At 37.3% G+C, this 18,556-nt stretch overlaps 2 protein-coding genes across 2 annotated transcripts; one reads left to right on the top strand and one right to left on the bottom strand.

Annotated features, from left to right (window-relative positions):
- Positions 1–1,296: 1,296 nt before the first annotated feature.
- On the top strand, positions 1,297–10,051 carry LOC108208515 (pleiotropic drug resistance protein 3). The gene is made up of 24 exons (XM_064087036.1): positions 1,297–1,747; positions 1,846–1,969; positions 2,560–2,645; positions 3,278–3,362; positions 3,936–4,095; positions 4,217–4,293; positions 4,567–4,620; positions 4,707–4,797; positions 4,926–5,227; positions 5,301–5,582; positions 5,712–6,025; positions 6,128–6,288; positions 6,355–6,458; positions 6,613–6,766; positions 6,851–6,958; positions 7,047–7,120; positions 7,215–7,547; positions 7,635–7,925; positions 8,258–8,341; positions 8,441–8,574; positions 8,762–8,989; positions 9,124–9,295; positions 9,377–9,631; positions 9,712–10,051. Exons 1-24 carry the CDS (start codon positions 1,371–1,373, stop codon positions 9,976–9,978), a joined length of 4,317 nt encoding a protein of 1,438 aa, XP_063943106.1. The 5' UTR covers positions 1,297–1,370; the 3' UTR covers positions 9,979–10,051.
- Positions 10,052–14,076: 4,025 nt separating this feature from the next.
- On the bottom strand, positions 14,077–17,393 carry LOC108207258 (uncharacterized). The gene is made up of 6 exons (XM_017377719.2): positions 17,133–17,393; positions 15,865–16,327; positions 15,600–15,805; positions 15,025–15,489; positions 14,374–14,461; positions 14,077–14,252 (listed from the first exon to the last, which is right to left on the bottom strand). The coding sequence occupies exons 1-6, from the start codon at positions 17,391–17,393 to the stop codon at positions 14,077–14,079; spliced, it is 1,659 nt and encodes a 552-aa protein (XP_017233208.2).
- Positions 17,394–18,556: the final 1,163 nt, after the last annotated feature.

Below are 18,556 nucleotides of genomic sequence, written 5' to 3'. Positions count from 1 at the left end.
CACAGATGAAAAGGAAGGGGTTATTCCTTTCAATTTTCTTTATTTTACTTATGTTCATATATTATTTCTTTTATCAATGTTTGTTCAATTTTATTTTACTTGTGTTAAATTTTATTTGATCTCAGTTTTTGATGTATCAGTTTGTTTTCTTATGAATGTTGGTTAAATTACAGCCTTGCAACTTTATCAAACAAAATTGTAATGCTAAAAGCTTTTGCCTTGTACAACCAGACTTGTAAGTAATCAAATTATAGTTTTGTTCAAAAGAATGGGGGATTTCTAAAGAGTGGCATTGATAGATTTATCCACTAAGACACCTTCACAAGTTCTCAGAAGAACGGCAAAAACTGCAAGACACCATAAGTTCAATCCAGAAAGGGATAGCGTCGCAGTTTGCTTTTTTAGCCTGCCGTTTATCTGGGTGTAATCATTCAACTATGAATTCTATCATCATTTGCTGTTAAAATGCGCCCACATTTAGCCTTTGAGCCTAGTTCGGTTGTTCAGAAATGAAAAGCTACAGTCCATGTTGCTAAAAAGCTTAAACATGGTACGTGAGAGCTTTCCCATTGGAAACGGGCCTTGTTGATCCAAAGGGTCACGGGTTTGAACCTCACGGCGTCTTTTTTCAAAAATTGTTTTTTATTTCTAGAAAGAAAAATTAATTTCTTAGTTAGAAAGCATATAAGACAATTATTTATTGTGCAGATCGATATTGATGGCTTTCCAAATTATGTTCCAATTTCCCATGGATATTTCTTATGTCTGCAATCTTCAAGTACTTAACAATGTCTCTATAAATCTTATTTAATAATCACATTTAATGGCTCGTAGTTGCCGTGTAAGAAGAATCAGTATATCATTGATCTGCACGATATTCACTTTGTTTCTGCCACCATCTAGCCTTATAAGACTTGTGAAAAAACAATAAGAAGAACCATCCTGGCACCCTCTCCCACTAGTTGTTTCCAAACCACAAAATAGCTATAAACTACATTGCTGTTCTGTATGTTTCTGCATGACATTGGTCTTAACTCTACCCTAAGGACTCCTAAATACATATTATCAAAGTAAGTTAAGTTAATAAATATTATTCAGTGGCCAAGTCAAATATGGTACATGCTACATTGTAATCTGTTATGCAGTTATACTGACAATGACAAGATTCTGATTTACAATAATCATTAGCCGAACATCTCTCGATGAAAACGAGTAGAGACAAGCAGAGTGTCCTAGAACAAGGTCTATTTAATTCTGCTCAACTGAAATATGTAAACATTCAGCGCGCGTGTTACATTATAGATACCTGTACTTTTGCATGCTTGTGTCTTCCTATCTTGCTAGTTTGAGGCTCTACAAGGTAATTCAATATGGCTGCATTAGATGGTAGCAATGAAAAAGAGTCATTAAGAACAGGATCAGATGTTGGCAGAAGCCTGAGATCAAATTTCGGGCATCTTAGTTCTAGTTTCCGAAATATTATTACATTAAGTTCTCTAGATGACAATGGTGATGATCAGAAATCACAAGAATGTGCTGAGTTTTCTAAATTATCTTCTTCAAAATGCTCGAGGTCATCATCATTTGACGAGGACAATAAAAACACACCGGATGCTAAAATGAAGCAAGGAGTTGATGTGACTAAGCTTGATGCTTTAGAGCGTCATATGTTGATTGAGAAGCTCATCAAGGATGCCAAAAATGACAACCTTCAGTTGTTGCAGAAAATTAGGAAAAGAATGGACAAGTAGGCACTCTTTTCTCTTTGTGCATTAATATGTCAGTATAGTGCAAACAAGCATGTAAACAGCAATCTTGGTTTAACATTTTAACAAATTATTGCAGAGTTGGTGTGAAGTTACCTACAGTTGAGGTGAAATATACAAATTTGCATGTGGAAGCGGAGTGCGAGGTAGTTCATGGCAAGCCCCTCCCAACTCTATGGAATTCTCTGCAAAGCATGGTTTCTGTAAGTCCTTAATTTTACTTACAAATAAAAGGCTTCAACTTCACAGCCCCACATCCCTTACATTGAGGAGCGTTCATCTTATAAGCACAAGTACTATTATCAAGTGTAGCAACAAATCATGATCTTTTGCCTTTGTTTAATGGACCGAGGATTTAACCCGGGTTGTCACATTAATATTCTGTTTTCATCATTCAATACCAAACTTCTACATATTTTTTTGGATGAGGAGATAAAATTTATGGATACATGGTTGTTTTTGCTATAGTATATTCTTTCCCCTCTACTTGACATCCAGGCCAAAATTCCACAGCAAGGAAGAGAGATCCCGTTTTAAGTTTTACGTGCATGCTTAGAAAACAAGAACATTAGTAGTGAGAAGCATAGTGACCACTTTGTCGTGTTTTGATGACTATACACCATCACCATGAGTCCATAACAAAATCGGAATCCTGATGGTTTCTGCCGGGGTACTGAAAAAAGTGTTTCTTGTTTTGTTTCCGATTTGTTCTCTTCTGACCTGTGCAAGTAATCTGATTATCCTGCGGCTATGTATGCATTATTACTGCTTATTTAATATTATAGTTTCACAGGATTTTGCTAAGCTACCTCGATTGAAACCAAAGGCGGCCAAGATAGATATCATTGATGACATTAGTGGGATTATTAAGCCTGGAAGGTACACATATGAGCTTATGATATTAGTTAGACTCATTTGAACCTGCAAAGTCTTGCAAATAAGTATTCTTTTGATCTCAGGAAGGAGCAAAGCATTAGTTTCATTATTTGAAACTGCCTTTTGTACTTGATTCTGATGAGTTTGTATTAGACTATTATCTTATTCAGATTTGCAAAAACTGCTCCTTGTCAAGTATGCATAAACTAGATAACTGGCACTTAAGTATTTGCATATGTATCTTCTTCTACTTAAACCTGCATACCACTGCATAAATTTCTATGTGCTCCTTTTTTGGCGTACTCAGTAAATGCTGACTACTATCAATATATACGTAGCCTAATTGGTTTGAGGGCCATCTCATCAAACTTTTATCTAGTCGATCGATGATAGTTACTCAGTTCTTGCATGGAAAGATGTCCTGTATGAATTTTAATAGTACTCTAATGAGAGGCATCAACTGTTCATGGTTTGGTTGAAACTTGTCTCTATCATTATACTTGGACTGATAACTTTCTGGAACACTGACACTTTTAAGTAAAACAAACGATACTCTTATTTAGTTTATAAATACAACTAGCAAGGTTTAGTGACAGAGACCCTCAACTGACCTAATTCCGTAATCTTTGTTGCAGAATAACTTTATTGCTAGGACCTCCTGGATGCGGGAAGACCTCCTTCTTGAAAGCACTTTCAGGAAATCTAGACAAGTCTTTAAAGGTTCCTCAACTTTATTTATACCATGAGAATATGAAAACTTGTAGTAGAAGTACGTAGAGATCTTATTACATGAACTATGTTGGGACAGATTTCTATTGCTTCTGGGATACAACCTGTTGTCACAGGCTTAGCTATAAGACAAGGTCACTGAAAGCAAGCCTATATATGTATTAGTTTAAAGTTTTATTTGAATGGATCAATGTATCTCAAAAGATAGGCGTTAAAACATCATATCCATCACTTCCCAAACGATGACAGAGTATGTCATTTAAAAAACAAGGTTTTAATTATGTAAGAGTGTCTTGATCATATTTTCTTCTGGTTGTTTTTAATGTATAAGGCAATTAGTAGAATTTACAGCATAACGTTTCAACCAAGTGTAGGGATGTTGAGCTCAAACTTTGTACACTTATTGTGTTATATTTGTTTCAACTGGATTTCTTATATAGGAAAGATGAGATTTTACACACCTTCATTCAGCTCTACACTTTTACTCAGTGTAGGACTGTAGGTATATGTCTACCTTTATATGGACTTGGAGTTATTATTTTCTTATCTGATTTTCTCTTACAGATGACTGGAAATATTTCCTACAATGGTTACAACCTTAAAGATATTGTTCCACAAAAAACTTCTGCTTATGTCAGCCAAAATGATCTTCATATACCAGAAATGACTGTTAGGGAAACACTTGACTTCTCAGCCTGTTGTCAGGGTACTGGAAATCGAGCAGGTAAGGAGGCAAAATGATCTTCATATACCTAATTAATCACAGAGAAACATCTAATTCAGACTCATCATTAGTAATATATAGCAATACTAATAATATTTCTTGTACTTGTTTCCATTCCTAGAAATAATGAATGAGATCAGTAGAAAGGAAAAGGAGGCGGGAGTTTTTCCAGATCCAGATATAGATGTTTTTATGAAGGTCATATCTATACTATTTTCAGTCCATTGTTACTCAGTCACTATCCTCTGTAAACATATTACTATCATACTGTGTTTTTTTAACTTGAAGTGGACAGTTAACATTGATATTACTGATAATGGTTTTAACTCTTGCCACATTGTGGAGTCCATCCTTATGTACTTTTGCAGTGCATTCATTTGCATGATTCCTCATGGGACAGACCAAAAAATATATATAAACTTCCGTTGCACTTGTCAATCTTATGACTAGAGCTGGGTTACATTGTTTCAGGCAATTTCTGTTGAAGGGCAAAAGGAAACTCTTCAGACCGACTACATTTTAAAAGTAGTTATTTTTCAGAAGGACTTGATTTCTAGATTGTCCAATGCAATTGAACTGATTGTATAATTCCTCTGTTCATGGTTCCGCAGATCCTTGGTCTTGACACATGCGCTGATGTACTGGTTGGGAATGCAATGAAAAGAGGCATATCTGGTGGTGAGAAGAAAAGACTGACCACAGGTATAATGCACGCAGTGCTTTGCTTTCAGATTAGAAGTGTTCTTCCATATATTACTTCAGGAAGTAACTACAAGTGCATTTTAGTTTATAGGTCATGGTTACAGAAAGACATAACTTGAATTTTGTAGGGGAGATGATTGTTGGCCCATCAAAAGCTTCGTTTATGGATGAAATATCTAATGGTTTAGATAGCTCGACGACCTATCAGATAACCTCTTGTCTTCAACAACTGGCTCACATCACAGATGCTACTATACTCGTGTCACTTCTTCAGCCAGCACCAGAAACCTTTGATATTTTTGATGATATTATTTTGATGGCTGAAGGTAAGATTGTGTATCATGGACCCTGTAGTCGTATTTTGGAATTCTTTGAGGGTTGTGGCTTTAGATGCCCTGAAAGGAAAGGAGTAGCTGACTTCCTTCAGGAGGTAACTACTTCATAGCTCATTGATATATTTTTCATCAAACTGTGGAAATTACCTAACCTCGACTCTGTGACAGGTTATCTCAAGAAAAGACCAAGCACAGTACTGGCACCAATCTGCACATAGTCATAGTTACGTTTCTGTCAGAACATTTTCTGAAAAGTTCAAGCAATCTCCATTTGGGAAGAAATTGGATAAGGATATTTTGGAAAAGAATGTAATGTCAGAGAACCATGACAATTCCATCTCATTTCGTTTATTCTCCCTCTCAAAATGGACTCTCTTCAAAGCATGCATGTCAAGAGAATTTCTTCTAATGAGGAGGAACTCTTTCGTTTACATCTTTAAATCAGCCCAGGTTGTCCTCTAACAATTTTTAATATCTCAATTAGACTTCTTAATTGGTTTTCTTGTGATGTCAGATCCTGACATGGTTATGTTAGTGTTTGTAGAGTACTAAAGAATATATATGATTTCTTTCTTGCAGCTTATAATTATCGCATCTGTTACCATGACTGTATTTATACGCTCTAGGATAAAAATTAATGCTTTAGATGCCGACAAATATTTGGGTGCACTCTTCTACTCCCTTGTGATCATCCTGGTTGATGGATTCCCAGAGGTTTCTATGACTGTGGCAAGACTTGCAGTTTTCTACAAACAAAGAGAATTGTGTTTTTATCCAGCTTGGGGATACGCAATTTCAGCTGCAATTCTGAAGGTTCCTCTATCACTTTTGGAAGCTTTTATATGGGTTTGTCTAACTTACTATGTCATAGGGTACAGCCCTGAGCCAGAGAGGTGAGTTCAAATGATGTAGTTTATGTATTTCATATGTAGTCACCTAATTGCTGTAAAATTAGTTTTGTAAAAAGTTTCCTTATATGTAACCTTTATTTATAGGTTTTTCCGACATTTAATTCTGCTATTTGCTGTTCACTGGACTTCAATCTCCATGTTTCGTTTCATTGCATCACTCCTTCGGACAGTGGTTGCTTCAACAACCACTGCTAGTTTGTCAATATTAGTCGTACTGTTATTTGGCGGTTTCATCATCCCAAAGTGTAAGTTTCTGCATTCTCTTTTGTCACTGGAAAGATAAATGTCTGAACTTAATTCTTTTTCTCCAGCCTCTATGCCATTTTGGTTGGAGTGGGCGTTTTGGTTATCTCCACTGTCATACGGTGAAATAGGCCTTGCTATAAATGAATTTCATGCTCCAAGATGGCAAAAGGTTAGTTTTATTATTGACTCAGCTAAATCAGATTAGCTCTTGGCAGAATATTTTAACAGCTTCATGTTTAAATTTTATGAATCGATGCTTCATATATACTATATAAACAACATATTACTTATTAATTCCCTGATTACTAATATTTCTTCTGTAGCTTGGTTCCACAAATACAACAATAGGAATAACAACCCTGGAAAACCGCAGCTTAAACTTTGATGGACACTTCTTTTGGATATCAATTAGTGTTTTATTTGGCTTTATATTATTCTTCAACGTCGGATTCCTCTTGGCCTTGAGTTTCTTAAACCGTAAGTTTGTCTTCTTAATTATCATGAACATGAGTGTCATCAGCAGGAGAACTGACACTTGATGCACTTCTTAATTTGGTTCAGCTCCTGGTTCTCGGGCTATTGTGTCTAGTGTAAAGCTGTCACAAATACAACGAAGTGAAGAGTCCACCAACACTGATTACCATGATGAAGAAAAATGTAGCAACAGAGGTTACATATCCATTATTCTGTCTCAACCAGGGGTCTTTTGATTAGATTGTTTGTTAATATAACAAGGGTGCCTCTTGTAACTCTACAGGAAAAGCAGTTCTACCTTTTGAACCCACTAGTTTAGTGTTCCAAGACGTGCAATACTATGTGGACGCCCCTACGGTAATTACTGAACTGAGTTTCATCTCTGTAAGTTGCTATTGATCAGGCTGGGAACTTCAAAATTTATTACTTCTGTTCTGTCTATCAATTTTAGGAAATGAGAGAGCGTGGATTTAGCCAGAAAAAGCTTCAAATTCTTCATGATATAACTGGTGCACTCAGACCAGGTGTTCTGACAGCATTAATGGGTGTCACTGGAGCTGGCAAAACAACACTTCTTGATGTTCTTGCTGGAAGAAAAACCTGTGGGACGATCAAAGGAGAGATTAAGGTTGGAGGGTACCCTAAAATCCAGGAGACATTTGCTAGGATTTCAGGGTACTGTGAGCAAACTGACATTCATTCTCCACAAGTCACTGTTGAAGAATCAATAATTTTCTCTGCTTGGATGCGTCTTCATCCTCAGATTAATGCACAAACTAAATACGTACAGATCCTTGTCCATAAATCTCCAGAAACTATTGTTTTCTGTGTTCTTTGCAGTCTCTAATTTGTGGCTCAAATGTATTTGCAGAATTTTGTGAAAGATGTTCTTCAGACTGTGGAGCTTGATGGTCTAAAGGATGCTTTGGTTGGAATTCCTAGCGTTAGTGGTTTATCAACTGAGCAACGCAAGCGCCTCACCATAGCTGTGGAGCTTGTGGCAAACCCTTCCATATTGTTCATGGATGAACCTACAACTGGATTGGATGCAAGGGCAGCTGCTATTGTCATGAGGGCAGTAAAAAATGTGGCTGATACCGGAAGAACAATTGTCTGCACCATTCATCAGCCAAGTATTGACATATTTGAAGCATTTGATGAGGTACGTAGAAACTAATATATAGTTTTATAATTATGACCACTGATGTGAAGATAGTAATATCATGAAATGGAATTTAATTCTTGTGGTACTATACTTGTAATCATTGTTGTTTACCTGCGACGCTTTCCTATATTTCAGTTATAGGTTTGAAACATTAACATTGTATCACAAAAACCTTGTATGATCCTAGTAGCCTAATGCAACCAGGCTTGCAAAAAGGGGTAAGGATGTAGATTTTACCAGTATCCAGTAGGCTATTATTTGATCCCTCTAGTACAAGCCTCTGAATATGCACTTTAGTTCTACTTCTCAGTAACATCTTTCCTGTGCAGCTAATTCTTTTGAAATCTGGTGGCCGTGTGATCTACTCTGGATCATTGGGTCAAAACTCAAGTAATGTTATTGAGTACTTTGAGGCAAGTTTTCCACGCAAAATGATCAAGTCTTTTTTCCATTATCTGACACAATACGTCTCAACTTTGTTTTATAATTTTACATTCATTTAAACAACACAGAGGATCCCAGGAGTAGCAAGCATAAATAAGAACTATAATCCAGCGACGTGGATGTTAGAGGTTACTTCAAAGTCGGCAGAAGCTGAACTTGGTCTAGATTTTGCGCAAGTTTACCAAAGTTCAGCTTTGCACGAGTGAGTTCAACTTCCAGTAATCCTTCAATTTGTTATCTAAACAACGACATACACATACTATCAACTGTGTTCTGGGCACATTCTTGGTCTAGTTAACACGGAGTGGTTAACAAATGTCCAAAATTTTATTTTTATGCATGCACACATGGGAATTGGCCTGATTTACTGATTGTTAATACTATTTCAGGAGAAATAAGGAAATGGTGAAAAGCTTAAGTATTCCACCTTCAGGTTCCGTGGATTTGCTTTTTCCAACTCGGTTTTCACAAAACAGTTGGGGACAGTTCAAATCTTGCTTGTGGAAACAACACTTATCTTACTGGAGAAGCCCTTCCTATAATTTAATGCGGTTAATGTTTATGATTTTTTCGTCTTTCCTTTTTGGCCTAGTCTTCTGGGATCAAGGGAAGAAAATGTAAGTTGAACACAAGTGAGTTTATGTTGGCTTATGTCTGCAAAGTTTTTGTTTATTCTTTACTTGAAGGAGTTGATTCAGAAATTCAGTACCCTCATATCTATTTATTCTTTAATTCATTTTCCGTATAACAGAAACAATCAACAGAGTTTGTTCAATATGCTCGGGTTGATCTTCAGTGCTACAATATTCTGTGGCATTAACAATTCTTCTTCAGTAATTCCATACATCACCACAGAAAGAAATGTTCTATATCGCGAAAGATTTGCTGGGATGTATGCTCCTTGGGCTTATGGACTTGCACAGGTAACTTCCGCTTACATAAAATTTCAACAGATAAATATTAAGACAATTCCAATTCCAATAAAATGTGGATGAATTTTTTAGGTGACCATCGAAGTTCCATACATCTTTGTCCTATCTTTTGTATATGTGATTATCACGTATCCAATGATAGGATATTATTGGTCAGCCTACAAAGTACTGTGGTACTTGTACTCCATCTTCTGCACATTGATGTACTTCACATATATGGGAATGATGCTGGTTTCACTGACACCGAGCTATCCGCTGGCTGCCATTATAAGTTCCTCCTCCTACACAATGCTCAACTTATTCTCTGGATTTATAATACCCCAACCGGTAAGAATTTGTAACCTGCGAATTTTGTTTATTTTGCGTGCAAAAGTAACTTATTTGTTTCCAATTATGATTGATTGCAGCAAATTCCAAAGTGGTGGTTATGGTTGTATTATCTGATGCCAACATCTTGGACACTAAATGGCATGCTCTCCTCTCAGTATGGCGATTTAGAGGACGAGATAATAGTGTTCGGGGAAACCAAGACAGTTGCTGCATTCCTAGAGGATTATTTTAGATTTCACCGTCATCGTCTGCCTTTAGTTGGAGCAATGTTGATTCTTTATCCTATTGTTTTTGCTTCTATTTTTGCCTATGCTATTGGGAGGTTTAACTTTCAGAAGAGGTGAATTGTTTCAACTTACCAGTTACAACCTTACTTAATCCTATATTTGTCACAAGCTCAGTGCATTCGGAGCTTCAGATTATTTGTTACTCTATTGGACAGGAATATTGCATACACACGCGAGAGCAACTTCAATGGGGGTGCCAAAAAAATGCTAAAGTGAAATGTGTCATGACGTGGCATGACACTCTTGTTGGCTCTCCGTGAAAGGAGTGCCAAGCAAAGTTGCCAACTTTTGGCACCCTCCTAATATTCGTTCGTTATGTTTTCCTACAGTTTTTATTAAAAATATTTAAACTCACTCATATTTAGTCACCATTATCTCATACTTTCTTCTTTCTGCATAATATTTTACAAAAAAAATAAAAATTTAACTCACTCATATTTAGTCACCATTATCTCATACTTTCTTCTTTCTACATAATTTTTTACAATTTTTCATTCCATTCTCTTCTCTTTCCATTTCATCCAAGTGAACGCAACATTTGTGGTGTGGCTCAACTTATTTTTCAAAAATAAGAGTTTATTTATGAAGAAAACTACATAAAACTTCACCTTTTTCAAGAATAAGCTCTTATTTTTCTGTCAAATAACGAATATACACTTCTTTAACATTTCTATCAATAAAATATAAAACATACAATGTTTTGAAAAAAGAACTTGTAATATAAATTAGTTTGTTACCAAACATGCACTTGTGTTTGTTAAATCAACAGAGACAGTTCCAGCTGCCATTCTAGAAGGTTCATCTTTCACTCTGGGATGCATTATATGGTGTCTCTTATATAGTCTTACTTACTACTCCCTCCGTCCCAGTCATTTCTATACAGTTTCCTTTTTGGGATGTCCCATCATTTCTATACATTCCTAAAATAGTAAGTTTTAATAATATAAAACACTATCACACCAACTACTTTCTTCCACTATCTTCATTTTATAATAATATAAATACTATTACACACATTACTTTCCTCCACTATCATAAATCTATAATTAAATACAAATGGGTCCCACCACTTTATCCACTTTTCATCTAACTTTACTCATTTTTTACACTTTTTTTTGGTCTCCGTGTCTACACCAAATGTATATAATCTATTGGGACAGAGGGAGTAAGAGCTGCTTCGCCGGACTTTTAAAGATACGGAATTTTTCTTTTGAAAAGTAAGATAATATCATTGATAAGGGAGGGTACAAAATGTACATATTTAGACAAGATATGTATGCAGAGACAGTGATTAAACAAAATAGACCCAGCCCTACTTCAAAAGCTACCCATCCAAAAGAAGCTATCTCCATACCATGCCCTGACTTAATATCCAGTCACACAATAATAGTAATAATAAAATAACTACGTAAGCAGATAAACTAAAACAACCGACTCTTTAACTTCTTCTTACCCTAGCAAGCTGCACCAACTAGTCAAGAATTTCTATGATTTCATGCTGCTCTTTACCAGCCAGAACAATCCCACCCGCACCAGCAGCAGGCATTTCTTCATCCTCGGCAGCTTCATGAATCTCACCATCATTGACAACTTCAGGGCCCAAGTCAGCTTCATTCACGGCCATGAACTGTGGCTCCACAGGTCCCAACCCCATGTCCAGACTCCAAAGCTCGAAGACACGCCCAAAAGGTTGCGCTATAACAACCATCACCTTGTAGTTGTGAGCTCCGTGGTTGGCCAGATAAGAAGAGAGCTCATTCGCGTTATGGTCGCACTCGCACAGGGTAATCTCCATTTCAAAGTTGATATCAGCCTTCCTCTGATTTAGTTGTTGAACCACGAAAGCATGCTCCGGATTAACTCCTTCCAGTGCAGAGTTACGCCACTCCCAAAAGGATTCAAAATGATCAGACTTTAGGATGTAATGCTCCCAATCCTCAACATAGGCTCTCTTGCAGCCTTCAAGCATGGCATGATATTCATTTACACACCTATTCTGGATTGCCAGAGACCCAGACAGCATCCTTAGAATCTTACCCCTACTATTCCGAATGACAACTCCAATACCGGAGACATTGCCGTTTGGAAGGGCTTCAGCAAAGAAACAACCGTGGACGTTGATCTTCACCATGCACCTCCTAGGCATTCTCCACCTTGAAACTGCATCAACTGGCTCGACTTCTGCCATTTGTGGTGATTGTTTGGAAGAGTGTTGAAGCTAACTATGCTGAGAAGTGGTTTATATAGCAGGGCTGGGGGAGGTGTATTGCTGCCCAAGGAGCAATAACCAATCGCCATGCAGGAGAGAATTAACTTTCCAAGAAAGTTTTTGATAGGGAAGCTAAAAGATCCAGGCTAAGAGATTACCCATGCCAAGATACAATAATTATATTTTCTCCACCCAATAGCTATAAACCTGCTGTCGTTTGGTGCCTGATTTAGCTAGAAAATCAGCTTTACTATTCAAATGAATCTCCAGATGCTTGAATTTTATTTTTGCAAACTGAATAAATCTTGGAAAATTTAAATGCTTTCCTGCAGTATTTTTTAGCTGAAAGTCCCATATTTGACGAATTAATTCCATGCTATCCGAGTAAACCGGTAATGATGTATGCTTCGAGGAGGATTTTCCAAAAGATTCAAGTAAAAATCTGACAGCTGCACACTCTGCTTCCAATGGGCTATTAGCTATTATAGGTCCTGCAAAAGAAAAAATAGCTTCACCCTTTTGGTTAAAAATTAGCAAATCCATTCCAGACAAGCAGCCACCTCCTCGATTTTTCCAAGATCCATCCACAAAACCAATTAGCTCCGAGTCTGTTTTTAGAATATCTGCACATTGAAAATTTTCTGAACTTGTAATCACTCCCATTGGATTATTGAACCACCAGTCTTTAGAGCTCTCATGGATAAGATTGAATGTTAAGCACCATTCAAGAGCCAGGTTTTGGGCATAAGAAAGGAGCACATTCTTTGATGACCTGGATTTGTCAAAAACTTTTTGATTCCTACTAAGCCACAGCGACCATAAGGAAGCACTGACAACTACCTTCCAGATTGCCTTGGCCTTTTTTTGTGACAACTGCTTCACTCTGTCCCAACATTGAGACGAAGAAAATGTTCCATGGCAATTATAACCAAAATGCCACCATGCATAAATGCTAATCCATAGTTGTTTTGATTTTACACATGAAAAAAATAAGTGACAGCATGTTTCCTCTTCCTTCTGGCACACGGGACAGCACCCCCCCCCCCTTCCTGTAAAAGCATACCCCTGCTATGGAGAAAAGTTCTAGTGGGAAGAATGTCTAAATGTAGCTTCTACAAGAAAACTCTGATTTTGTGTGGTATTTTTAGTCGCCAGATAAAATTCCATGGAACATTATAATTTGCTTGCAAAAGACTTGTGATCTTGCTAACTGAATAAGATTGCCCTGAGTATGACCAAATTAGACAATCCTTGCCTGGTAAGAAATGAATTCTTGAAACAACCATGTTCAGAGCTTCAGCCTCTTCCACCTCCCATTCCCTTAGCCTTCTCTTCCACAAGTCCTCTTGAGTATTACTCCATCCATCCCAAATTAGATGAGCTCGTTAACTTCGGGCACACATTTTAAAGTCCATTGACCGCATAGCTACATTACTTTTTTTTGAATTTTTATTTTTCCAAATAAAAATTTAAATATGAAATTTTCATTTACAAAAGAAAAATTAAAAAAAAATAAATTTCAGAACTATACGGTCAATGCACCTTAAGTTACGTGCCCAAAGTCAACTAGCTCACCTAATTTGGGATGGAGGGAGTATTAGGATTCAACCAGACCCTTGTAAATTTCAGAACTGAGGAGAACGTCAAATTTGATATACTGTATAATTTCCTAAATCTATCCTTTGGAGGTTTGTTACCAGTCCAGATATCCTCCCAGAACAAGATACCCTCTCCTGATTTCAAACTCCACCTAAAGTTTGAGGGCTTTACTGCCTCTTTCATGCCCCGGTGTTCTAGTACTCTGATTATATCTTTGATGTTGTCTGATAAATGAGTGGATTGAATTCCTAGACAAAGATTATCTGCATCAGCCAAATTGTATTTCCCTATAATCCACATATTCCAATTTCTCCCTCTTTCATTGATCCACCTGAAATGCCACTTTCCTATTGAGCCAGGTTCCTAACCTTAATTGGGACCAGTCCAAGACCTCCTGATTGCTTAGACCTACAAACTTGCTCCCATGATGCTAGATGAAGCTTTTTGGATCCAAATTGAGAATTTGAGACATGGCCCCAGAAGAAATTTCTTCTTATTTTCTCAAGCTCATTTACCACAATAGCTGGCATAATGTGCATATTCAGTCAGTATATTGGCATGCTATCAATCACTGACTTGATTAGAGTTAGTCTTCCTGCCTGATTTAAAGAATCTAACTTCCACTTAGCTAGCTTGCCCCATACTTTCCTGATCAATGGCTCTCAGAAAACTCTCCTCCTCGATGAAGCACCTACAGGCATGCCTAAATACTTCATTGGCCATACACCCACTCTGCATCCAAATAGTGAAGATGCTTCCAATGCCTCAGCTTTACATGATTTTGAGGAGAACAACTCACTCTTTTCATAGTTTATTTTGAGTCCTGATAATAGCTGGAAACACTGTAAAACTCTTTTGATGCCTATAACTGACTCTAATGACCCGTTAATGAACATAATCGTGTCGTCTGCAAATTGAAGGTGCGTGAAACAATCTTGACCCTTGCTCAGAGAGATACCTTTAAAGAGGCCTTTACTAGCTGCAGTTTTAAATAGAGTACTCAGCACTTTCCCTACTAAATTGAATAAAAGAGGTGAAATTGGATTGCCTTGTCTAAGTCCACGCGACGGGGAGAACTTTTTTGTGGGGATGCCATTCACTAAGATTGATATCCTGATTGACTCCAAAATTGCTTTAATCCATGCGCACCATTGGTTGTCGAAATTCATTCTTAAGAGAGTACTGTCTAAAAACTTCCAATTTACAGAATCGAACGCTTTTTCAAAATCCAGCTTTAGAATGAAACCTCTGTTTTTTTTTTTGGAAAGTATTGAGTGGGCAACTTATTTTGCTACCAAAATACTCTCCGCAGCCTTCCTGCCTTTAAAGAACCCTGTTTGATTATCAGCCACTAAAGTGGACATTTGAGTAGCTAACCTTGAAGTCAGAATTTTCAAAAGAACTTTAATGGATGAGTTAATAAGACTGATTGGCCTGAAATCTTTGATGGTAACTGGATTAGGAATTTTTGGAACTAGAGCGATGAAGAATGAGTTGACACCAGGAGGCAAAGTGCACGAGTTGCAGAAATTTCCTATGAAACCTGACATCTTATCTTTAATGAAAGGCCAAAGAAACTTAAGGCTTTTAATGTTCATGCCATCAGGGCCAGGAGCCTTGTTATCCGAGAGATCATGTAATGCAATTTCCATTTCTTGCTCAGAAATGTAGCTCACCAAGAAGCTCTTGCTACTCGAAGATAAGGATGACAGTACTAAACTACCCAATCCCAACAATTCAGAATGATTATTCTTGAAAAACTGCAAATAATATATGTAGAAGGCTTCCCTAATTTCATTTGAGTCTGATATCCATCTACCTTCAAATAATTTTTTTTGATACTGCTTTTGAAAATCCTTCTCTGAATTGCCTGATGGAAGAATTTTGTGTTCCCGTCACTAAGATCAATCCAATCCATTCTTGACTTTTGCCTAAACATGGAGTCCTTTTTCTTGTATAGCTCTTTGAGATGGTTATTAACCTTCTGGTATCTATCCAAGTCTGTACCAGCATCTTCTAACTTATTCATGAGATGTTCCAACACTACTATTTTCAAATCAAGCTGATTTTTAAACCCTGCAGCTCTGTTTTTATAAGAGTTTTCACCAGCTGCATAACGTGGTGAATGCTCTTACCTTCCCATCGTAATGACAAGTTGAAGACTTTTTGTACCTCCTCCGAGAGCTCCTTGTTAAGATGGCAATTAAAAACCTTGAAGGGTTTCTTAGAGTTTTCCTCTAGAATAGAACCATTCAAGAAAAGAGGTTTATGATCTGACTGCTTCTTAGCTAGTGCTGTGAGCTTCCATCCCCTGAGTTGAGACCAATGCGTGTTTATGAAAGCTCTGTCCAACCTACTTTTCTTCAAATCCCCTCCAAACCACGTGAATTTTGCATTCAATAAATCCAATTCCAATAGATTACAATCAGATACCAAATCATTAAACATTTCTGTAGCTTTGTTCTGGTAGTTGCAATTCAGCCTCTCAGATGCTGATCTGACCCAATTAAAATCTCCAATGAAACAAACAGGCTCCTCTTCTAAACACTTCAGAATTACCTTCGTATCTTCCCATAGCTTTTGCTTTTGTTCCAACATCTGCAGAATATATACATTAACAATATGGATCCTTTTACCACTTTACAAAGCTAGAAGAGTAACCCAAATCCAATGTGTAGCTTGTGCCAACGCTACACACTTAAAATGACTTAATCTCCAAAATGTAGCCAACCCTCCTGATATTCCAATCGAGGGCTGAAAAGCTAACCCAAATTGACCTGAGTCTAACACTGAATCTCTACAATAAACCGTCCATGATTCTATTTTTGTTTCCTGCAGACAAATCACCTCCACTTTGTACTTGTAAATTAATTCTCTAAGGTTTCTTTTTGACAAGCTATTATTTAAACCTCTAATATTCCAAGATAATAATCTGAGATTCACCATTGACGTGTCTACCTATCAACACAACTTATTAAAAACTAACAACTTACAACACACCTGCTTCCAACTTCTTAGCTATTTCTTGAACCACTATCTCCCTGTCCCCAACAATGGATAATCCCATATTTTCTGCAGTTGCTATAATTTCCAAAGCCTCCTTGACCGAGCTGCCTACCACTTTTTTGGGAATGATTTGGAGACAATTCTTGTGAGCATTTCTTTTCTTTGCACGCTAAACGTTTCTACCTCCCCCATTATTAAACTTCTTGATTTTGAATTTGACACCTATGTCAAATGGATTTCTTAGATGAAGCTTATTTTTTTAGGCCTCCCCCTTCTGCTTTTGACCCTCAGTTTCCTAACAACGCCAGTACATAGTGTGGACTGGGAACTATATATTATTCATATTTGTGGCACATAATTCTAACTTATGCCAATCCTCAGGCTTGAAAGACCCCACCGATAGAACATCCGAGCTTAAAGAATTTTGTCTGAACTCTTCATGAGTCACAAGTTTTGGAGAAGCCTTGTCTAATACCTTGGGCTTACTACTACTGTTTGACTGGAAATTTCCATCATTATTATTGCTATGTTCCTTATTATCTAAACGAAGCTTCTTCGACTGCGGATTTTTGCTGCAAACCCGTGTTTTATCTACCCCATCACAAACTGAGCCATTCTCACTATCTTCTTTACTGATTTGATCTTCTGAAAATTCCATTGAGACATTTTACCCACTAGATAGCTCTCTTCCAAGATTTCCGTAAAGCTAATTCTTCTCTAGCTTCCTTTATATAATATTGTCATTTCTTCCTCCACCTTGTGTGGATTGTCAGTATCAATGCATATCAGGGGATTGAAAAATCTAACAAGACTGTCACTTTGGTATGACCAGCTGACCCATTTTCCTAATCTGTCTGTAAAAGCCTTCAAATTCTCTTCCTTCCATGCTGGCATGGGGAGTCCTTTGCACTCAATCCATACAACCCTAGACATGACATGATCAAACTCTTCGAATTTTCTAATCTTAAACCATACAGACAAATCTGATCTCTAGATCTTTCCAACTTTCTTTATTATCCTCGCTTATTAGAAATTTTCTCTTGGACAGTGCTATGACTCTGTATTTTCCAAGACCCATTGCACGGAATCTATCCTTAATGTTTTGAACATCCTCTTCAAACCACGAGTATCCTATCTTGCTCCCAAGTAGAGCATGCTCTACTTCTTCATCTATTTCCACTTCAGTATAACTTCATCCTATAGCTTCATCCGGTATGTTGTGAAGGAAAATCGAGTATATATTTTCCCCTATCGAAGTCTTGCTCGCATTAGCCTTCTTCTTGTATGTGACTTTAGTCAATTCCTCTGGGTTATTATCTGATTTTACGATCCCCATATTTGAGCCCTGAAAGTTCTTTAGGGCATCTTGGTACGATCGTCCTTCCGAGACATTGCTATAAAATGATGCTTGATTGTTGCCCAAACTTCTTGTGTGAATCTGCTCTAAAGCTTCTCCGATTGCAAGTTCGTCCCCTACGTTTAGTCTTGCTAGTATCTCCCTGTTGACCCATTCCCTATGAGCCCAAATGAATCTATTAAGTTGTCTGTCGTTGTCCTGCAATCGCCGCTCCGTGTCGGAAGGAAACTGCCGAGTCGCCGGAAATCGATTTGAATTCTGAAAACGGCCACCTAAATCGCCCTGGCGTTGGAGAGAAGCCATGATGTATGAGAAGTTGAAATTTTACGCTCCAGATACAGAAATTAATTTCTGAACTTCAAATCAAAATATTGTTTTGTGTGATACGTGGACTTAGATTTAATAAAAATTAAGATTAAGTCCTAAGTTGATAAGAGGTCATTCTGTAAGAACCTATTTTCATT

The sequence above is a fragment of the Daucus carota genome, chromosome 2 (assembly GCF_001625215.2).
Source record: "Daucus carota subsp. sativus chromosome 2, DH1 v3.0, whole genome shotgun sequence".
In the NCBI taxonomy this organism is placed as follows: Eukaryota; Viridiplantae; Streptophyta; class Magnoliopsida; order Apiales; family Apiaceae; genus Daucus; species Daucus carota.
This window is presented reverse-complemented; position numbering and strand designations above follow the sequence as displayed.